This window comes from Rhineura floridana, chromosome 9, assembly GCF_030035675.1.
Source record: "Rhineura floridana isolate rRhiFlo1 chromosome 9, rRhiFlo1.hap2, whole genome shotgun sequence".
In the NCBI taxonomy this organism is placed as follows: Eukaryota; Metazoa; Chordata; class Lepidosauria; order Squamata; family Rhineuridae; genus Rhineura; species Rhineura floridana.
Genome location: NC_084488.1, coordinates 33,291,366 through 33,316,069, shown reverse-complemented (window position 1 = coordinate 33,316,069; position 24,704 = coordinate 33,291,366). Strand labels below are relative to the sequence as shown.

Here is a 24,704-nt window from a genome sequence, read left to right as displayed (position 1 = left end):
ATCACACTGTCTAACTAAGAATTCTAAATTTTTAACCATCAGTCAGAATATACATACCTTCTATCCTTCCTTTGCATACTGAAAGATCTATCTCCAAATCCTCCTCAACTGTCAGTTAAGATCCCCACCTTGTCCTGTGACAGTTAAACCGACCAGACAAATGACATTACACAATACCTATTAAAACTTCATTCAAATCAATAGCATTTCTTCACATGGACCAATGATCTCATTCAGTAAAAGGCAGCTTCCTATGTTACTAGCTTATTATTAGCTACACTAGTTGGAAGAAGATTGCTGAGATTTCAGTCAGGAGTCTTTCACATCCCTCACCGATAGCTGTGGATTGAACCTGGGACCTTCTGGAGGCAAAGCATAGGCATTACCACTGAGCTGAGGCCCTCAGGCAGTAGCAAAGATAATGAAAATTTATCTTAACTATCAGAACCACTAGTGTGGCATCTGATCCACAAAATAGTTTATATTCAAAATAAAGAAAATTGTTAATTAAAATAAAATATTTTTGTTTCCAGGACAATGATATTTTGCAGGATTCCCTCTGCCTTTATACTACAAAAACTTGAATACGTACAGTACCTAATCAAACCTTTCAACATATACCTATAAGGTCCCAAATAGGTGTGATGAAACTGACACCAACCCAGTAAGAAGGCAAACACCTAATAACAAGACCAAATATATCATTATTTCCATTTGTTTTTACACCAAAACCTGCGATCTGAAAAACCGCCGTTGAATTCAACTATAAAAACATATATTATTATGTATAATAATCATATATTTTACACCATGAATATTATTATAATACATACCTTAATTTTTTAAGATATATTATGTATAATAATCATATATTTTACACCATGAATATTATTATAATACATACCTTAATTTTTTAAGATATATTATGTATAATAACCATTATATGTCTTACATCATGAATATTATTATAATACATACCTTAATTCTCTAAGACATATTATGTATAATAACCATTATATGTCTTAAACCATGAATATTATTACAATACATACCTTAATTCTCTAAAACATATTATGTATAATGACCATAATAATATTTAAACCATGAATATTCTTGGAAAACTGTAAATGTATGTAACAAGACATAACACTTCATCTCTACTAGAAAGCTCCACCACATGTCTAATGAACAGTACTATAAACACTCACATTACTTAAGATCGAAGACAATAGATTGTACATTAATTGACTACCAACAGGAATATTCTTAAACACTAAACAGTTCTTAACCAACATTTCGCTGGACATCACCATAACACCCATAGCCAGGACCCCATCCCGCCTCTAGTCTAGGCCCATAAAGTCGAAGCGTCTCTAATCTCGAACTTCTGAATACCTATGAAAGATAGCGTGTTGTGTCATAATCTAGCACACCCAGAGAAATAACCAATCCTTGAATGTTACGCATACCACCCCCAGTGTCACGTCCATAAACATACGTTGCAACCCATATCACTTTTTAAGAGGCCTCTGGTTGTTAGGTCAGGGACATAAATACTCTCAATCACCACTCCTCACCTTTTAAGAGGCCTCTGGTTACTGGATTCATTACCCGTCTCCTCATACTCATAGCTACCCCGTGCGTCCTGGCGGCTGGTTCTCTTTTTTTTTCCTCTGAGATCTCAGGTCCCCCCGCACGCAGGCGTGTTCAACGTCAAATATCTACTAGACTGAGCCTGGTGGAGATGTCTTCCCATATCGTTTACTACCGGTATCCATCATGCGGCTCACGACGCACCCCTGGAGATTAGGTGTTATTAGATTAATGCTTATTAGACATAATTTTGCACAAAAACTTTTAAACGAACACAAATTATCAAACCCAAACCACCTTCATCATACAAACCCCCCCACCCCCAAACACTAATACGTATTAAATGGTTTGCCTCCGCCAAACCCCTAAAACGAAGCCATTAAAACTAATTAATGTTTAATCAACAGTAAATAATTAACCCTCCCTAATTTTTCAAGCTGACTTACGTCAGAACTTTTTTGATTCATCGATTTAAATCATGTACTTCAACACATTACACACCAACAAGAACTTATATAACCTTTTTCAAAAACTTGAAACCTCAAATAACCTCGCACCACACAACATTCAACTTTAACAAACACCTCCCCACAACTAACACACAAAATTTAACTAAAAACATCAAACCACTAAAACCAGTTATTGTAGCTTAACTCAAAGCATGACACTGAAAATGTCACAATGGGCCCCACAGCCCCAAAAACAAACAGCCTTGGTCCTAAGCTTACTGTTCTTAATTATCAAATTTATACATGCAAGCCTCAACGCACCAGTGAGTAAACCCATCACTTAATCCTTACACAGATTATAAATGGGCCGGTATTAGGCACAACCAACAAAGCCCACAATACCTTGCTACACCACGCCCACACGGGTATTCAGCAGTAATAAACATTGGACTATAAGCGAAAGCTCGACCCAGTCATTATACAACCACGGGCCGGTAAAATTCGTGCCAGCCACCGCGGTTATACGAATGGCCCAAAACAACAACAATCGGCGTAAAGCGTGACTAAACCGAGCCCTATAACATTAGAGGAAAACCAAAGCCCGAGCCGTAAAACGCTACGACAACATGAACATCTTAAACCCCTAACCTAAACAGGCCATTTGACCACACCAAAGCCAAGAAACAAACCAGGATTAGATACCCTGCTATGCTCGGCCCTAAACATCGGAAGTTCCTACAACACACCCCGCCAGAGAATTACAAGCAAAAGCTTTAAACTCAAAGGACTTGGTGGTGCCCCACACCACCCTAGAGGAGCCTGTCCTATAATCGATACCCCACGTTAAACCTCACCACATTTTGCAACCGCCAGCCTATATACCGCCGTCGTATGTTTACCCCATGAGGGTATATAAGTAAACACAACAGTAACATACTAAAACATCAGGTCAAGGTGTAGCTAACAAAGTGGAAGAGATGGGCTACATTTTCTACAACAGAACACACGACAAATACAATGAAATACTGCATTACAAGGTGGATTTAGCAGTAAACTAAGGCAAGAATGCCAACTTTAACCCTGCTCTGGGGCGCGCACACACCGCCCGTCACCCTCATCAAAAACAATTATAAACCGTCCATAAAACGATACAACAAACACAAGATGAGGTAAGTCGTAACATGGTAAGCACACTGGAAGGTGTGCTTGGACCAACAAAAAGTAGCTTAAATATAAAGCATCCAACTTACAATTGGACAATGCCCTTCCAACCATGGGCCTTCTTGAGCCAACTAGCTAGCTCCACCAACCATACCAAACTTACCACAAACAAAAACAAACCATTTGCCACAATCAGTAGATGTGATCGAACCCAATCTCCGATGCAATAGCAAAAGTACCGCAAGGGAACGCTGAAAAAATAATGAAACCACATAAAGCACAACAAAGCAAAGATAGACCCTTGTACCTCCTGCATCATGATTTAGCAAGTCACACTCAGACAAAGCGCCCTAAAGCCTGACACCCCAAAATCAAACGAGCTACCCTAAGGCAGCAAACAACCACGCAAACCCGTCCCTGTGGCAAGAGGGTGGGAAGACCTTAAGGTAGAGGTGAAATACCTACCGAGCTTGATAATAGCTGGTTGCCCAACAAATAAATTTAAGTTAAACTTTAGCCTTAATGCACCAACAACTAAGTGCCAATATTATAGCTAAAAGATAGTCGACCGGGGTACAGCCCAGTCGACCCGGGATACAGCCCGCATTGAGAGAAAGCACCAACCAACCAAGTCCAGTGGGCCTTAAAGCCGCCACCACTACAAAACCGCGTCACAGCAACCAACAACCAAATCTCCAACAAAACCACACCCTCCAATCTAAACAACTGGGCTACTCTATCACACCATAGAGGACCTAATGCTAAAACTAGTAATAAGAACACACCTATTTTCCCCTTTCCAGCACATCCATACGTCAGACCACAACCACTACTGATAATTACCAGACCAAAGCAGGACAAACAAAGCCAACCTTTTAAACCGGCTGTTATCCAAACTGTTAACCCAACACAGGAGTGCAAAAAAGAAAGACAAAAAGCTATAAAAGGAACTCGGCAACCACCAGCCCCAACTGTTTACCAAAAACATAGCCTTTAGCTAGCACAAGTATTAAAGTTGCAGCCTGCCCAGTGACATGTTAAACGGCCGCAGTACTCTAACCGTGCAAAGGTAGCATAATCATTTGTCCCCTAAATAGGGACTAGCATGAATGGCCATATGAGGGCTGAACTGTCTCTTAAAGCCCGTCAATGAAACTGATCTCCCAGTACAAAAGCTGGCATAAATACATAAGACGAGAAGACCCTGTGGAGCTTAAAACCCCCAAATCAACATAAATGATTTGACATTTTTAGTTGGGGCGACTTTGGAAACAAACAAAACTTCCAAACCCAAGGACCAAAAATCCAACCAAGACCAACAAGTCCAAGTTACACATAATTGATCCAGTACCACTGACCAATGAACCAAGTTACCCCAGGAATAACAGCGCAATCTTCTTACAGAGTCCCTATCGACAAGAAGGCTTACGACCTCGATGTTGGATCAGGACACCCAAATAGTGCAGCCGCTATTAAAGGTTCGTTTGTTCAACGATTAACAGTCCTACGTGATCTGAGTTCAGACCGGAGAAATCCAGGTCGGCTTCTATCTATGACTGCGCCTTCCCCAGTACGAAAGGACCAGGAAAGCAGCGCCAATATTACCAATACGCGCTAGTTACACAAAGCTGATATATATAAAGCTATACTAAACACACCAATAAAACTGAAGACCACAGACATGTTGAGGTGGCAGAGCAGCTATGCAAAAGACCTAAGCTCTTTTAACAGGGGTTCAACTCCCCTCCTCTACCGTGCTACACCTACCACACCTTATCACTAACTTAGCCTTCTACATCCTGCCAGTTCTCATCGCCGTTGCATTCCTAACCCTACTAGAACAAAAAGTACTAGGCTACATACAACTACGAAAAGGTCCTAACATTGTTGGCCCTGCAGGCCTCCTTCAACCAATCGCAGATGGGGTAAAACTATTTATTAAAGAGCCAATCCAACCAACAGCCTCATCACTAACCCCATTTATTTTAGCCCCAATACTAGCCCTAACACTAGCCCTAACACTTTGAACCCCCCTTCCACTGCCATTCACAATTATAGACATAAACCTAGGCCTGCTATTCATCCTTGCACTATCCAGCATAGCAGTGTACTCAATTATTTGATCCGGCTGAGCATCAAACTCAAAGTACGCCCTCATTGGGGCCCTCTGCGCAATTGCACAAACAATCTCATATGAAGTAACACTAGCCCTTATTCTGCTAGCTACTGTAATTCTATCTGGCGGATTCACCATACAAACACTTAACACCACACAAGAACACACATGACTGGCTTTATGCTCCTGACCACTAATAATAATATGATACATCTCAACCCTCGCAGAAACAAACCGAGCCCCATTTGATCTCGCAGAGGGGGAGTCAGAATTAGTCTCCGGATTCAACGTTGAATACGCAGCAGGCCCATTCGCACTATTTTTCCTAGCAGAATACGGCAACATCCTATTAATAAATGTACTAACATCTATTTTATTCTTAAACCCGGGAGCAGGTACACAGCCAGAAGTATTCTCACTAAACCTGATAACCAAGGCAACCATCATAACCCTTGGATTCCTATGAGTCCGCGCCTCCTACCCACGCTTCCGATATGATCAACTAATACACCTCCTCTGAAAACAGTTCCTACCCGCCACTCTAGCGCTATGCATATGGCACACCTCCTTGCCAATCTTTATATACGGCCTACCGCCCCAATAACCTTTTTACCTAATGGAAGTGTGCCTGAACAAAGGGCTACTTTGATAGAGTAGAATATAGAGACTTAACCCCCCTCACTTCCAAACTAGACAGATGGGACTCGAACCCACACAAAAGAACTCAAAATTCTATGTACTCCCACTATACTACTCCCTAGTAAGGTCAGCTAAACAAGCTCTTGGGCCCATACCCCAAAAATGTCGGTTATAAACCCACCCTTACTAATGAACCCACTCACCATATCCATAATCATCTCAAGCATTGCCGCCGGAACAGTACTAACAATATCCACCCATCACTGATTAATTGCCTGAGTGGGCCTAGAAATCAACACATTAGCCATTCTACCAATTATCGCCAACGAACACCACCCACGAGCCATAGAAGCCACAACAAAATACTTCCTCATTCAAGCAACAGCATCCGCCACGATCATATTTAATGCCCTAGAAACCGGACAATGAGACATTACACAACTCACCTATCCACCAGCCACAGCCTTACTAACAATTGCATTAGCCATAAAATTAGGACTCGCACCCATACACCACTGACTGCCAGAAGTCATACAAGGAACAAAATTAAAAACAGCCCTAATCATCACAACATGACAAAAACTAGCACCAATATCCCTACTCTACATAACCTTTAATAACCTATCAACACAAATCCTACTACCACTAGCCCTCACCTCAACACTAATCGCCGGCTGAAGTGCACTAAACCAAACACAACTACGAAAAATTATAGCATTCTCCTCAATCGCACACATCGGCTGAATAATCAGCATCCTACCACTAGCACCAACAACATCACTAATCGCCCTAGCCGTATACATTTTTATAACTATAGCAATATTCTCGTCCCTTCTAACCTGTACATCAAAAACAATTAAAGATCTAGGATTAATATGAACAATTTCACCACTATTGTGCACTACCTCAATACTAACCCTTATATCCCTCGCTGGGCTCCCACCACTGTCAGGCTTCCTACCAAAATGATTAATTCTACTAGAACTTATTTCACAAAGCCTGACAACTACAGCTACACTAATAGCCATAGCATCCCTACTAAGCCTAGCATTTTACACACGTCTAGCATACACCACAACACTAACCATCCCACCAAACCAAACAAACACAAAACACAACTGACGATTCAAAACAACACAAACAACCATTATACCGATCATGCTACCAATGACCACTCTCCTACTACCCCTTATACCAATAATCTCAGCCAGAAAGAAACTTAGGATAACACTTAAACCAAGGACCTTCAAAGCCCTAAATAAGAGCACCCACCCTCTTAGTTTCTGTAAAACTTGTGTAACTCTAATACACATCCTCTGAATGCAACCCAGACACTTTAATTAAGCTAAAGCCTCACTAGACAGGCAGGCCTCGATCCTACGAACATTTAATTAACAGCTAAACACCCAATCCAGCGGGCTTCTGTCCGCTTCTCCCGTCAAAAAAACAGGAGAAGCCCCGGCACCTTTTAGGGTGCTTCTCCAAACTTGCATTTTGGCGTATGACACTCCGGGGCCGATTTGTTAGCGAGAGGGTACACCTCTGTCTGTGGGTCTACAGCCCGCCGCCTAAGCTCGGCCACCCTAACTATGTACATAACTCGTTGATTATTCTCAACAAACCACAAAGATATCGGAACGCTGTACTTGATCTTCGGCGCCTGGGCCGGAATGGTAGGCACCGCTCTAAGCCTACTCATCCGCGCCGAACTCGGGCAGCCAGGAACATTACTTGGAGATGACCAAATCTACAACGTTATCGTAACCGCTCATGCATTCGTAATAATCTTTTTTATAGTCATACCTGTCATAATCGGCGGCTTCGGAAACTGACTGGTACCCCTAATAATTGGGGCCCCAGACATAGCATTCCCACGAATAAACAACATAAGCTTTTGACTTTTGCCCCCTGCACTTCTCCTGCTCCTATCCGGGGCAGGAATTGAGGCCGGTGCCGGCACCGGCTGAACAGTCTACCCTCCATTAGCGAGCAACCTTGCACATTCCGGCCCATCAGTAGATCTAACTATTTTCTCACTTCATTTAGTAGGGGTATCATCTATTCTTGGCGCCATTAACTTTATCACAACCTGCATTAACATAAAACCCCCAGCAATAACCCAATATAAAACCCCACTATTCGTGTGATCCGTATTAATTACTGCAGTACTATTACTACTTTCACTACCAGTACTGGCAGCAGGCATCACCATACTACTAACTGACCGAAACCTTAACACCTCTTTTTTTGATCCTGCAGGAGGAGGAGACCCAATCCTCTATCAACACCTATTCTGATTCTTCGGCCACCCAGAAGTATATATTCTTATCCTTCCTGGGTTTGGAATTATCTCCCACATTGTCACCTATTACACGGGGGAAAAGGAGCCTTTCGGCTATATAGGCATAGTCTGAGCAATAATATCAATCGGCTTCCTTGGGTTCATCGTCTGAGCCCATCATATATTCACCCTAGGCATAGATGTAGACACACGAGCATACTTTACCTCTGCTACAATAATCATTGCAATTCCAACAGGAGTTAAAGTATTCAGCTGACTAGCAACCCTCCACGGAGGCAACATCAAATGAGATACCCCAATACTTTGGGCCCTGGGCTTTATCTTCCTATTCACTGTCGGCAGCCTAACCGGCATTATTCTAGCAAACTCTTCACTTGACATCATCCTTCACGACACCTACTATGTGCTATCATTTCCACTATGTGCTATCAATAGGAGCAGTGTTTGCCATCATAGCCGGATTCGTCCACTGATTCCCACTATTCACGGGGTTCTCAATGCACACAGGCTTAACAAAAATTCAATTCGGCTTAATATTCCTAGGAGTAAATCTAACTTTTTTCCCACAGCACTTCCTAGGCCTTGCAGGAATACCACGACGGTACTCAGACTACCCAGATGCATACACAATCTGAAACACTATCTCATCAGTAGGGTCCATTATCTCCCTGACTGCAGTCATAATAATAACGTTCATTATCTGAGAGGCATTTACAGCTAAACGCATGGTCATCGCCCAAAAACATGCACACAAGGACCAAGAATGACTCCACGGCACTCCGCCTCCTTACCATACATATGAAGAAGCTGTACACACCCAAACTCAAGAAAGGGGGGACTCGAACCCCCTTCAACTGGTTTCAAGCCAGCTACATACCATAATGCTTATTTCTTAAGCGGCCCTAGTAAATTAATTACATAGCCCTGTCAGTGCTAAATTACAGACTAATCCCTGTGGACCACAATGGCTCACCCCCTCCAAATAGGCCTACAAGACGCAACATCCCCAGTAATAGAAGAGCTGGTTTACTTCCACGACATAAGTCGTACTCCTTATTAGCGCATTAGTATTTTACATTATTACACTAATACTTACAACCAAACTTACACACACAAGCATACTAGACGCCCAAGAAATAGAAATTATCTGGACGATCTTACCCGCTATTGTCCTTGTAATAGTCGCTCTCCCATCACTACGCATCCTCTATTTAATCGACGAAGTCGACAATGCCCACCTAACAATCAAGGCCATCGGACATCAATGATACTGAAGCTACGAGTACACAGATTACCAAGATATTACATTTGACTCATACATAACCCCATCATCCGACCTACTTCCGGGCCACCTTCGCCTGCTAGAAGTTGACCATCGAATAGCAGTACCAATAGAATCCCCAATCCGCATATTAATCTCAGCCGAAGATGTACTACATTCATGAGCCGTACCAACACTCGCCATCAAAACAGACGCTGTACCAGGCCGACTAAACCAAACAACTTTCTTAACCACCCGTCCAGGACTATTCTACGGACAATGCTCAGAAATTTGCGGACCAAATCACAGCTTTATACCTATTGTAGTAGAAGCCACCACATTAAAACACTTCGAAACCTGATCAACCATGATACTTTCGCAATCACTAAGAAGCTTGTATAGCACTAGCCTTTTAAGCTAGAGACGGAACAGCCACTTCCCTTGGTGATGTGCCACAACTTAATCCCGCCCCCTGGTTACTTATTTTTCTACTAGCCTGAACAACTTTAATTACTATTTTTTTTACCAAGACCTTTACACTCACCCAAACCACTAGCCCATCAACAACCAACATTGAAATAAACATCAAACAACCATGAACCTGACCATGACTTTAAGCTTCTTCAACCAATTCTCAATCCCACATATCCTTGGCCTACCACTAATTATCCTAGCACTCCTACTACCCCCAATAATAATCTTTAAAACAAACCGCCTACTACACAGTCGACTAACAACCCTACAATCCTGGTCATCAATAACCTTTACAAAACAACTATTCACCCCACTAAATGCACGAGCCCAAAAATGAGCAAACACACTACTAGCATTAATACTAATGTTAACCATATTAAACACATTAGGACTATTACCATACACATTCACCCCAACAACACAACTATCAATAAACTTAGGACTTGCAGTACCAATATGACTTATAACAGTATTACTTGGCCTACGAAACCAACCAACCAATTCTCTAGGCCACCTTCTACCAGAGGGTACCCCAACACCACTAATTCCAATCTTAATTATTATCGAAACAATCAGCCTATTTATCCGCCCAATCGCCCTTGAAGTACGACTAACCACTAACCTAACAGCTGGTCACTTACTTATTCAACTAATATCAACAGCCATCTTTGTAATACTACCAACAATAACACTCTCCGCAACCATCACTATACTAGTCCTACTCCTACTAACATGTCTTGAAATTGCTGTAGCAATTATTCAAGCGTACGTTTTCGTACTACTCCTAACCCTATACCTACAAGAAAACACCTAATGACTCACCAAGCCCACCCATACCACATAGTAGACCCAAGCCCCTGACCACTAATCGGCGCAATCGCAGCCCTACTTATAACCTCGGGCCTAGCCTTTTGATTCCACTTCAAAAATACAACACCAATAACACTTGGCCTAATTCTACTAATTCTGACAATACAACAATGATGACGTGATGTAATCCGCGAATCAACCTATCAAGGGCACCATACACCCCCCGTACAATCCGGCCTGCGCTACGGCATGCTACTATTCATCACATCAGAAGTGCTATTCTTCTTCGGCTTTTTCTGGGCTTTCTACCATTCAAGCCTCGCCCCAACCCCAGAAATCGGCGGCACTTGACCCCCAAACGGGATCTGCCCACTTAACCCATTTGAAGTTCCATTACTAAACACAACAGTCCTCCTTGCCTCAGGCATTACAGTAACATGGGCTCACCACTCAATCATAGAAGCTAAACATAAAGAAGCAACACAAGCATTATCAATCACAATTTTATTGGGCCTATACTTCACCGCCCTACAAGCCATAGAATATTATGAAGCCCCATTCACCATCTCCGACAGTGTGTACGGCACAACCTTCTTTGTAGCGACAGGCTTTCACGGACTACATGTTATCATCGGATCTACCTTTCTATTAACATGCTTACTACGACAAACGCAACACCACTTCACAACGTGCCACCACTTCGGCTTCGAAGCCGCAGCATGATACTGACACTTCGTAGACGTTGTATGGCTATTCCTATATGTTTCAATCTATTGATGAGGCGCATGCTCTTCTAGTATCAACCAATACAGGAGACTTCCACTCACCAAATCTTAATCACTCCTTAAGGAAGAGTAATGACCCTCATAACCACACTCATAACAACCTCCCTATTAGCCACCCTCCTTATCACCATCAGCTTCTGACTCCCATTAATTATACCCGACACAGAAAAACTCTCCCCATACGAATGCGGCTTCGATCCACTTGGAACGGCACGGCTACCATTTTCTCTAAAATTCTTTTTAATCGCTATTCTATTCCTGCTATTTGACCTAGAAATTGCCCTACTGCTACCTCTACCATGGGCTACAGGCTTTCCAACTCCACTTTCAACTACCCTTCTAACTTCAGCAATCCTTGCCCTACTAACCATTGGATTAATATACGAGTGACTACAGGGCGGCCTAGAATGAGCAGAATAAAGGACTAGTCTAACCAAGACCGCTAGTTTCGACTTAGCATATTCTGGACATACCCCAGAGTCTTTAAATGTCCCCAATCCACTTCATACTTACAATATCATTCATTTTCTGCCTACTTGGTCTTGCAACACACCGATCACACTTTGTATCAACACTATTATGCCTAGAGGGCATAATACTAACCCTATATATTCTAATTTCAATATTTACCATAAATACACTATCAACATCCTCCTCAATCAACCCAATTATCCTATTAACCCTCTCTGCATGCGAAGCTGCAGTAGGACTAGCAATTTTAGTAACTACATCACACACACACGGCTCAGATAACCTCAAAACCATAAACCTCCTAAAATGTTAAAAGTCATTATCCCAACAGCCATGTTAATCCCACTAGCACTATTATTAAAACCAAACATATTATTTACCACATACACTGCCTACACTATACTTATTGCCCTTATTAGCCTTTACTGACTAAAGCATCCATTTAACCTTCACACCACCTACTCTAATGATTACATATCAATTGACCCTATCTCCGCCCCCCTGCTAGTACTCTCCTGCTGACTACTACCACTAATAGCCCTTGCCAGCCAACATCACCTAGCCCAAGAGCCTGTCAACCGAAAATGACTATTTCTAACAACTGTAACACTACTACAGCTATTCCTACTAATAACCTTCGCTGCCACAGACTTTATAATATTTTACATCATATTCGAAGCAACACTAGTACCAACCCTAATTGTAATTACCCGCTGAGGTGCACAAATAGAGCGCCTCACCGCAGGAATCTACTTTCTATTCTACACCCTGGCCAGCTCCCTCCCCCTGCTAGTCGCAATCCTATACATAACTAGCAAATTCTACTCCACTTCTACTATAATAACCATAATATTACAACCTAACTTTACTAACTCATGAACCACTACTATACTCTGAATTGCCTATACACTAGCATTTCTAGTAAAAATGCCACTATACGGATTACACCTCTGACTACCAAAAGCCCACGTAGAAGCCCCAATCGCCGGCTCAATAGTACTAGCTGCAGTACTATTGAAACTAGGCGGATATGGTATTATCCGCCTAACTCCGATCCTCAACCAAACCATAATAAAACCCATCTACCCAATTATGCCCCTAGCCCTATGGGGGGCAATTATAGCCAGCAGCATCTGCCTATGACAAACGGACCTTAAGGCCTTAATCGCCTATTCATCCGTAAGCCACATAGGATTAGTCATCGCCGCAGCTATAACCTCCTCCCCATGAGGACTATCAGGAGCTATTATATTAATAGTAGCCCACGGCCTTACTTCCTCCATACTATTCAGCCTGGCAAATACAAACTACGAACACACTCACACCCGAACACTACTACTAACTTGTGGCCTACAGACTGTACTACCGCTTATAGCAACCTGATGACTATTAGCAAATTTAGCCAACATGGCACTACCACCAACAATTAACTTTACAGGAGAAATCCTAATTATATCAACAGTATTCTCCTGATCGAATTACACCATCATACTAACAGCAGCCACCTCAATACTAACATCAGTGTACTCCCTATATGTATTTTTAGCCACCCAACGTGGACAACAAATACCACATCTAAATATTACTGAAACCACTCACACCCGAGAACATCTTCTACTAACACTCCACCTACTACCACTCACTTTACTAGCCATAAAGCCCGAACTAGTCCTAGGCACATTCCACTGTAAGCATAGTTTAAATAAAACATTAGGCTGTGGCTCTAAACATAGAAGTTAAACCCTTCTTGCGAACCGAGGGGGCACCATACTAGAAGCTGCTAACCTCAAGTAACTGGAATTAAACAACTCCAGCCCTCTCACTTTTAAAGGAAACTAGCAACCGATTAGCCTTAGGAGCTAACACTCTTGGTGCAAGTCCAAGTAAAAGTATTATGACCTTACTCATAGCATCCTCCTCACTAGTAATACTCTTAGTATTAATTACACCACTACTGCTACTGATATCACCACCCGCAGCCAGCCGATGAACAACAATATATATCAAAAATACAGTCCGCTTGGCATGCTTAATAAGTCTACTCCCCCTTGCCATTCACCTAAACACAGGACTAGAAGCACAAACACTTAACTACCAACTACTTCTGGCCCAAAATCTTACCATTAATTTCAGCTTCATCATAGACACATACTCTTTAATCTTTATCCCAATCGCCTTCTATGTAACCTGATCAATCCTTGAATTCTCAAACTGATACATAGCCACAGACCCACACCTACACCGATTCATAAAATACCTATTACTATTCCTAACAGCAATAATCACCCTAGTTACAGCCAACAACCTATTCCAACTCTTCATCGGCTGAGAAGGAGTCGGAGCAATATCCTTCATACTAATTGGCTGATGATCAGCTCGCTACGAAGCCAACACTTCCGCCCTACAAGCAATTATCTATAACCGAATAGGAGACATCAGATTTATAATCACTATAGCCTGACTTGCCACAAACACATCGACTTGAAACATCCAAGAAATCTTCATACTAACACCAACCCCACCTCAACTACTACTAACCGGCCTTATTCTAGCTGCAACAGGAAAATCCGCCCAATTTGGCCTACACCCATGACTACCAGCCGCTATAGAAGGCCCAACCCCAATCTCTGCCCTACTACACTCAAGCACAATAGTCGTAGCTGGCATCTTCATGTTAATTCGTCTATACCCACTCCTAGAGAACAACAAGCCGGCCTTATCCCTATGCCTTTGATTGGGGGCAATTACCACCCTTCACGCCGCATTCTGCGCTCTAACTCAAACAGACATTAAAAAAATTATTGCCTTCTCCACCTCTAGTCAACTAGGCCTAATAATGGTCACAGTCGGCCTGGGGCAACCACAACTAGCCTTCTTCCATATCTCAACCCATGCCTTCTTCAAAGCAATACTATTCCTATGTGCAGGCACAATCATTCACAATATTAACCAACAAGACATTCGAAAACTGGGGGGCCTAAAAAAAACACTACCCCTAACAACCTCATGTATAATAATTGGAAACTTAGCCGTAATTGGCACACCCTTTATATCGGGCTTCTACTCAAAAGACACAATCATTGAAACTATAAATACATCCACCCTAAATGCCACAGCCTCAATAGCAACAATATTCGCAACCGCCCTCACCGCAGCCTATACCATACGACTAACCTTCTTAACCCTCACCACAACACCACGAAGCCCAACACCACATACAACCTGGCATATTACGGAAACTAATGACGCAACATCTCCAATCATCCGCCTGGCAATCGGAAGCATTTTCTCCGGCCTGGTAATCATAAACACCATAACCCCACTAGAACCAACTATAATTACTATAGCCCCAATAACAAAACTATCAGCTATATTAGTTACTATTATTGGTAATATTCAACCAAACACCTCACATTCATACCAACTATCCACCCAAGTCACCTTTTTCACCCTGATCACATACCGCTTTTCCCCAAAAGCGGCCCTAATAATCGGCCAAACACGGGCAACACAACTAAACGACCAAGCCCTACTTACACACTCCGGCCCAAAACTATTAATAACCTCAACCACTACAATAGCAAAAGACATAACACAAATACAACCCGCAATCATCAAAAATTATCTAACTATATTTGCCTTCGCCCTTTTTATAGTGCTACTCTTACTGCATACAACCTAATGACCCACACGCTACGTAAATACCACCCAATCCTAAAAATCATTAATAGCACATTTATTGACCTTCCCACCCCATCAAATATCTCCGCTTGATGAAACTTTGGTTCCCTACTTGGCCTCTGCCTAATCTTACAAATTGCCACAGGCTTATTCTTAGCCATACACTACACCGCAGACATCTCCACAGCCTTCTCATCAACTATACACATCTGCCATGACGTCCAATACGGCTGACTCATTCGAAATATACACGCCAACGGAGCCTCCATATTCTTCATCTGCAACTTCCTTCACGCAGGTCGAGGATTATACTATAGCTCTTATTTATATAAAGAGACATGAAACGTAGGAGTAATCCTCCTACTATTAACCATAGCCACCGCATTTGTCGGCTACGTGCTTCCATGAGGACAAATATCCTTCTGAGGGGCAACCGTCATCACAAACCTACTATCAGCCATCCCATACACCGGCCCATCCCTAGTACAATGGGTCTGAGGCGGATTCGCCATCGATAACCCAACATTAACCCGATTCTTTACCTTCCACTTCCTATTACCATTCATCATTGCAGCAGCAGCAGCAGTTCACCTATTATTCCTACATGAAACTGGATCAAACAATCCAATTGGGCTGTGCTCAAACACAGACAAAATCCCATTCCACCCGTACTACACACTCAAAGACCTACTTGGGGCCATTGCCATCATCCTAATTCTACTACTTCTAGCCCTATTCTTCCCTTACCTTCTTGGGGACCCAGAAAACTTCACCCCAGCTAACCCACTTACAACCCCGCCACACATTAAACCAGAATGATATTTTCTATTTGCATACGCTATCCTACGATCTATCCCTAATAAATTAGGCGGAGTACTTGCACTACTATTCTCCATCTTAATTCTCTTTTTCCCACCACTACTCCACACAGCCAAACAACGGTCTAGCACCTTCCGACCATTAACACAAGTACTATTCTGAACCTTGGTCTCAACCATTATCATCCTTACATGAATTGGTGGACAACCAGTCGAACACCCATTCATCATTGTAGGCCTTAGATACTGAACGAAGTGAACGGGTAGGTTCATAGCGGGAGAGGCGTTCCACAAGGTATTGCGGTCCCACACCATGTAAGGCTTTATAGGTCAAAACCAACACCTTGAATCTGGCTCGGAAACGAATAGGCAGCCAATGCAAGCAGGCCAGGACAGGTGTTATATGCGCAGACCGATTGGTCCTTGTCAACAACCTGGCTGCCGCATTTTGCACTAGCTGAAGTTTCCGAACTGTCTTCAAGGGCAGCCCTACGTAGAGCGCATTACAGTAATCCAATCTCGAAGTTACCAGAGCGTGAACAACTGAGGTGGGATCATCACTGTCCAGATAGGGGCGTAGTTGGGCTACTAAGCGAAGATGGTAAAACGCATTCCATGCCACCGAGGCCACTTGAGCCTCAAGCGACAAGGAAGGGTCAAAAAGGACACCCAAACTACGAACCTGTTCCTTCAAGGGGAGTGTAACCCCATCTAGAACAGGATGAACATCCACCATCTGGGCAGGGAAAGGGCTCACCAGCAGTGTCTCCATCTTGTCTGGATTGAGTCTCAGTTTATTAGCTCTCATCCAGTCCATTATCGCAGCCAGGCAACGGTTCAGCACATCATCAGCCTCACCTGAAGAAGGTGAAAAGGAGAAGTAGAGCTGCGTGTCATCAGCGTACTGATGGCAACGCACTCCAAAACTCCTGATGACCGCACCCAGAGGCTGCATGTAGATGTTAAAAAGCATGGGGGACAAAACCGATCCCTGAGGGACTCCACAATGGAGAGTCCAGGGTGTCGAGCAATGTTCCCCAAGCACTACCTTCTGGCGACGATCCGCTAAGTAGGAGCGGAGCCACTGCCAAGCAGTGCCCCCAACTCCCAACTCCGTGAGCCTCCCCAGAAGGATACCATGGTCGATGGTATCAAACGCCGCTGAGAGATCAAGGAGAATCAACAGGGTCACACTCCCCCTGTCCCTCTCCCGACAAAGGTCATCATACAGGGCGACCAAGGCTGTTTCAGTGCCAAAACAGGACCTAAAACCGGATTGAAACAGATCCAGATAATCGGTTTCATCCAAAAGCGCCTGGAGCTGGCCAGCGACCACCCGCTCCAAAACCTTGCCCAAAAAAGGGACATTCGCCACCGGTCTATAGTTGTTCAAAACATCTGGGTCCAAAGAAGGTTTCTTTAAAAGAGGTCTCACTACTGCCTCCTTGAGACTACCAGGGACTACTCCCTCTCTCAAGGAGGCATTTATCACCTCTTTGGCCCAGCCGGTGGTTACAGCCCTGCTAGCCTTCACCAGCCAAGATGGGCAAGGGTCCAGAGCAGACGTGGTCACCCGCACCATTCCAAGCACCTTGTCCACTTCCTCGAGCTGCACCAACTGAAATTCATCCAATAATAAAGGACAAGGCCGCATTCTGGACACTTCAACGGATTCATCTGTCATAATGTCAGAGTCTAAGTCCCGATGGATGCATGCAATCTTGTCCTGGAAGTGCTCCGCAAATTCGTTGCAGCGGGCTTCCGATGTTTCCTTAGTATCATGAGGGCCAGAATGTAAAAGCCCTCGTACCACCTTAAAAAGCTCTGCTGGGCGGCAAAGAGATGATCTAATGGTGGCAGCAAAATAAGACTTTTTCACTGCCCTAACCGCTTTTACGTACAACTTAGTGGAAGCACTTACCAAAGAATGATTACATCCGTCAGGAGTTCACCTCCACCTGCACTCTAGCCTCCTTCTCTCTTGCTTCATCACTCTCAGCTCCGGGGTATACCACGGTGCTGTATGAGTTCTGCACCGAAGGGGGCGTGCGGGAGTGATCATGTCAATGGCCTGGGTCATCTCCGTATTCCACAGGTCGACCAGGGCCTCGACAGACGCGCCAGTACTGTCAGCCGGAAAAACTCCCAGAGCCCTCTGGAAAACTACAGGATCCATGAGCCTCCGGGAGCGGACCAAATTAATAGGTCCCCCACCTCTGCAGAGGGAAAGGGCTGTCGTGAGTCTAAAACTCAGCAAGCGGTGATCTGTCCATGACAATGGAGTAGATGAAAAATACCCCACCCTCAGATCACCATCTCCATGACCAGTGGTGAAGATCAAATCAAGAGTGTGTCCTGATACATGCGTCGGGCCAGTAACAATTTGAGACAGCCCCATGGTTGTCATGGAGGCCATGAAGTCCTGAGCCGCCCCGAACAAGACAGTCTCGACATGAATGTTGAAATCCCCCAGTACCACAAGTCTGGGGGATCTCAACAATACCTCCGAGACTATCTCTGTCAGCTCAGCTATGGAAGCCGTTGGGCAGAAAGGTGGGCAGTACACCAACAGTATTCCCAGTCTGTCTCCTTGGCCCAGCACAATATGAAGACACTCCAGACCAGTCGCCATCTGGACAGGGTGCTTGGTGAGAGAGAAAGAACTCCTATAGACCACAGCAGCCCCACCTCCCCGGCCCTCAGATCTACCACAGTGCTGCACCGAATACCCAGGTGGGCAAGCTGGGAAAGAGCAACTCCTCCCTGCTCACCCACCCAGGTCTCGGTAATACACGCAAGATTGGCACCCTTCTCCACAATCAAATCGTGGATAAGGGGGGTTTTATTAGCAACCGACCTAGCATTCAAAAGCAGCACCTGGAGATCCGAGAGCTGGCTGATAGTACAACCAACAGTCCTGTGGGTAAGAGGAGAACCGGAACAGGGCACAGACACAACTTGTCTGGGGCGAGTTCCCCTTGCCTGGCACGTTCTCCTCACAGCACCATACCTCCCATTACCCGTCACTACGTCAATTGTGGCCCCCAAAAATCCCCTTGCTAGGCCCAAAGTATGTTCTCCCAGGCACATCTTAAAATAAATCTAACACAACAACACTTAAAACAACATAAAGCACAACATACGCACACGCATCCACTCAATCTCATTCATACAACAACAGACAACACACAAGCAACAAATTAAATACAGCCAGATAACAACAATAACAACTAGTATTAAAAAAAACCCTCCATAGCAAGCCTTGTCTACAGGAAATGTCGTCCGTTACAGCGTTCTCCTGCCACCGCCGTCGCCGCCAGCCGGGCCACGATGACAACCTGGCCTCCTCCTGTGGTGCTCTCACCACCGCCAGGCCAGGATATCTTCGACAGAACCCCACACTCAGCCGCTCCGTGCGGCGCTCTCTCACCGCCACCGCTCCACGCCAGGCCGCCCTGGGCCGCGCCCAGAGCCTAACCAGCCTTGTCAGTGCTCTCACCACCGACGGGCTGCTACACGGCCCCTGGGCATTCACTCTGGCATCCGCGTTGTTCTCCACACCCCGGCTGTCTCGTTCCTCCAGCGTCACTCCACCCGGCGTCCTCTACGCCCCAAGCCAAGTCTCTTTCCACCTCTTGTGCCGCTCCACACAGCGTCCTCCACGTCATGAGCCTGGTCTCTTTCTACGATGCTCTCACCATCACAGAGCCCAGGCTCGCCGCAATGCGCCGAGTTCAGCCGCCTCGTCAGCGCTCCCACCGCTGACGGCAGGCTGATGCTTGCCTCACAGAGGCCCCGGCAGCAGTGGAAATAACAGGCCCAGCTGCTATTCCAGCGACGCAGCGGCGCAACGGCAGAAGACGAGCCAACGACAACGGTGACACAGTCCGCAGCGGCAGACAAGCGGCAGGCAGGTGGCAAGTGACGTCGGCACAGCAACACAGGCCGCAACGAGGAGCAACGACCCAGCCGCAATGATGGTACTCCGAGAGCAGCTCGACCGCCACGGCAACAAGGCAGCAACAACCCACACAACAACAGCGGGCGACAGCAGCGACAACGGTCTCAGGTAAACAGCTGCAACCAGCCCGTAGTGACAGGCGAAACAGGCAGGCAGATGGTAATTTTAAAAGATAAAATGCAGATCAAGTAAGGTAACTGTTATGGCATTCTGACCTGGATGGAATGTATATTTGCTGAATATTATATTTAGAACCTGAACACCCACAGGTTTTTGTTTTGTTTTTACAATTCTTCCACAGTATATTGAATACATTAGAATCTGAAGAAATCTGAATTTCTTACATTCATGCTAGATATTATTCTGCATTCATCGTATTGTGTAGACACAGTGGTCTGCAAACAAATTAATGTAGGCAAATACTGATTTAATCTATTTTGATGTATAATTCATAACCTATATACATTAATTTATAATTTAAAGAGGATATATCTGCTTGTTAAAGCAGTTTGCAATATGAGAATTTGAATGAGGAACTATGTCTTAAAACCTGGTCATATTTGACATGATCTTAATTGCAGGTGCAATCCTGTCATTATATGTATGTATAATCTAATTGACTTCAAAGGGACATGTATGAATAGGTGTGTGCCAGATTGCAATCCACATTTTCATTTTCATTTGTGACATTCCAGTTTTTCAAAGAACCAGTTGGATTGCTTAACTTAACCATGAGATCATGAGGAAAAATACATTGGAAGCAGAGAATCTGTAGAAAGATTGCAGTGAGATTAATTTATAATACATCAGAATCTATTTTCAAAGTACTTACATGGTTAAAACTAGTGTTATTTTGGTCAGGTTACTACCAAACAGAAATTAAAAGCTCAACAAAAGAAATCTTTTTCTTCTCTCTTACAAGTTCAATATGAGACAGCTAGATATTAGATGATACTCTAGAGACAAAACGTTTGGTAAATTCTATTTTTCACAGACAATAATATAAGAAGAACTCAGTGTGTTGTGAATGAATGAATGAATGAATGAATCTTTATTTTTACCCCGCCCTTTTTCCAAAACTGGAACTCAGGGCGGCTTACAAATAAAAACTACACATAGGTAAAAAAACATACAAAAATATACAATTAAAATAAAATTAAACTATTCATAACATTAAAACCATGAAACATACACTTAAAATACTAAGACAATTTAAAACATTAAGAATAGGACCATAGAACTATACAACAGTCCTTATGAGGTCCTATCTTAAACATCTTCTAGTCCAAAAGCCTGTCGGAATAAAAAAGTCTTTGCCTGCTGACAGAAGGATAGCAAGGAAGGGGCCATTCGTGCTTCCCTAGGAAGAGAGTTCCAGAACCTGGGGGCAGCCACCGAGAAGGCCCTATCTCACGTCCCCACCAATCACGCTTGCGAAGGTGTTGGGACTGAGAGAAGGGCCTCTCCTGAGGATCTCAACACCCGGGCAGGCTCATATGGGGAGATACAGTCTGACAAATAGCCTGGACCTAGGCCGTATAGAGCTTTATAGGTCAAAACCAGCACTTGAATTGTGACCGGAAACAAACTGGCAGCCAGTGGAGCTGTCGTAACAAGGGGGTTGTATGGTCCCTGTAACCAGCCCCAGTTAGCACTCTGGCTGCAGCTCTTTGTACCAGTTTAAGTTTCCAAACAGTCTTCAAAGGCAGTCCCATGTAGAGCGTGTTACAGTAATCTAAACGGGATGTAACTAAGGCATGCATCACTGTAGTCAAATCAGGCGTCTCCAGGAACGGGCGCAGCTGGCGCACCAGTCTTAACTGGGCAAAAGCACTCCTGGCCACTGCAGAGACCTGGGCCTCCAAGTTCAAAGCTGAGTCCAGGAGCACACCCAAACTGCAAACCTGTGTCTTCAGGGGGAGTGTAACCCCATCCAGCACAGGCTGAATCCCTATTCCCTGATTTGCCTTTCAACTAACCAGGAGTACCTCTGTCTTGTCTGGATTTAATTTCAATTTGTTCACCCTCATCCAGTCCATCACTGATGCCAGGCACTGGTTCAGGACCAGGACAGCTTCCTTGGCTTTAGGTGGAAAGGAAAAATAGAGTTGGGTGTCATCCGCATACTGATGACACCGAACCCCAAACCCCCGGACAACCTCACCCAGCGGTTTCATGTAGATGTTAAATAACATGGGGGACAAAACTGAGCCCTGAGGGACCCCATATGTCAACGGCCAAGGAGTCAAACAGGAATCCCCCAGCACCACCTTCTGGGTTCGTCCCTCCAGGAAGGAGCCGAGCCACCGCAACACAGTGCCCCCAAGTCCCATCCCGGCAAGGCGGCCCAGAACGATACCATTGTCAATGGTATTGAAAGCCGCTGAGAGGTCCAGTAGAACCAACAGGGACACACTCCCCTGTCCAGCTCTCTGCGTAGGTCATCCACCAAGGCGACCAAAGCCGTCTCTGTCCCGTAGCCGGGCCTGAAACCAGACTGAAATAGGTCAAGATAATCCATTTCATCCAAGAATCTCTGGAGCTGGGCAGCCACCACACGCTCATTACTTTGCCCAGAAATGGAATGTTGGAGGCATCAGTGAGACCTGTTTTGGAAAAATGCACACACAGTGATTTGTACTGCAGATGCACATGTATTGTGCTGCTTTACACAACCATTCCCACGGGGACATGGCACAGAGTTGCATTCAATACTCTCCTTGTGCTAGCGTCTCTATGTTCCCCTGACAGCAAGCTGCTGCACGAGACAACACAAATCTTTGGATCCTTTGCAGGTGATGTAGGATGTAAAGGCAACAGTCCTTCCTTGTTATTTCTCCCTGACATTATTCAGAAGCATATGGGTCTTTGATCGTAGCTTAATAGCTGTTGATAGGCCTATCCTCTGTGAATTTGTCTGCCTGTGTAATAAAACAAGCTTATTTTGGTCAGACATTCTCCATCATTATCTCAATGCACTTTCTGCCCTCTTTGTACTCGCATCGAATTCTGATTTTTGTCTGCCTCTGGATCCTCAAGGTAATGGCCATCCTTTTGTTGATACTATTGATCTGCTTCTCAGATGAAACAGAAGGTGATAAAGAGCTTGTAATTATCTAGGAGCTCCTTCTTCTTCTTTGCTTCACTTTCTAATTAACATACACAATTGAGAGATTAACATAAGCAACAGGGTTGTTATTCCAGGACTGCTGCGTGAAAACAACCACTTAGAATGCTATCCTCCTTTGGAAATGAACTCTTCCATTTGGTGTGGTGTTGACAGTTAAACCCTCAAATAACAGACAGCAATACAGCTACAGTTCATAGTTCCTTGTTCTGAATTGTTTATTCCATTTTAAATTTAACTTTGTGGATTATATTATTTATTAAATGTATATCCCATTCTTCCTCCCCAAAGGAGCCCAGGGCAGCAAACAAGTAGTGATAAAACACTAAAAAGTCTTTAAAAATATTTTAAAAACAAAACATCTTTAAAAACAAACTGGAGAAAGGAAAGTAACCTTCCAAATCTGCATTATCAGAATTATGAGAATAGATTAAAACCTTTCCAAACTGCATCACCAGATTTAAGTAGTATTTTTTTTAACATTCCTAACACAGCTGAAGTGAATGCAGAAATATTTGGATCTGATTCATTTATTTAGCTAGCACCTTCTACATATGTGCCAAGCAGTAGTGTAGTGGCAAATTCAGAAGTGTGGCAAATGCAAGGTCCCTTCATGATAGTCACAGCGACACTCCTTCACAGCCATGCCCTCTTCTAAGATTATAGAATAATCTCGCCAGGCTTGAATGTGCTTCCTGCTTCTCCATCACTGTCACCAATTGAATGTCCTTTCTCACTATCAAGAGATTTTGCTTGAATGACTGAATTCAGCATCTACACGTTTATCTGCTGCTGCTACCAGACTGCTTGATTATGTAGATGGGATGCTTCTTCTGCAGTTACAGCATTCTCACTCTCCACAACTTGGCTTTTTGAAGTAGGAACTAACAGAAACTCATTTCACTCTGATTAGCTCAAATCAGCAGGAAACAACAAGGAAGCAAGTTAGAAGACCCTTCTCAGTGGCTAACACACTCCCCTTTCATGCTGGAGGCTGGAGACATAGGAACCCTACTGGGACCTGGATTCCAAAAAAACTAAGTGTCTAAGACCCCC

The 24,704-nt window shown here is 44.0% G+C and overlaps 1 protein-coding gene and 6 pseudogenes across 1 annotated transcript; all 7 read left to right on the top strand.

Moving 5' to 3' along the window:
- The first annotated feature begins 5,998 nt into the window (after window positions 1-5,998).
- Window positions 5,999-7,107, top strand: LOC133364324 (NADH-ubiquinone oxidoreductase chain 2-like; annotated as a pseudogene).
- Window positions 7,108-7,547: 440 nt separating this feature from the next.
- On the top strand, window positions 7,548-9,156 carry LOC133364558 (cytochrome c oxidase subunit 1-like; annotated as a pseudogene).
- A 10-nt stretch (window positions 9,157-9,166) lies between these two features.
- LOC133364559 (cytochrome c oxidase subunit 2-like) lies at window positions 9,167-9,929 on the top strand (annotated as a pseudogene).
- A 176-nt stretch (window positions 9,930-10,105) lies between these two features.
- Window positions 10,106-10,809, top strand: LOC133363857 (ATP synthase subunit a-like). The gene is given in 1 exon segment (XM_061583435.1): window positions 10,106-10,809. A coding segment is annotated over 1 exon segment (693 nt). The 5' UTR covers window positions 10,106-10,116.
- Window positions 10,810-12,936: 2,127 nt separating this feature from the next.
- Window positions 12,937-13,801, top strand: LOC133363641 (NADH-ubiquinone oxidoreductase chain 4-like; annotated as a pseudogene).
- A 154-nt stretch (window positions 13,802-13,955) lies between these two features.
- LOC133363640 (NADH-ubiquinone oxidoreductase chain 5-like) lies at window positions 13,956-15,743 on the top strand (annotated as a pseudogene).
- Window positions 15,743-20,037, top strand: LOC133363639 (cytochrome b-like; annotated as a pseudogene).
- Window positions 20,038-24,704: the final 4,667 nt, after the last annotated feature.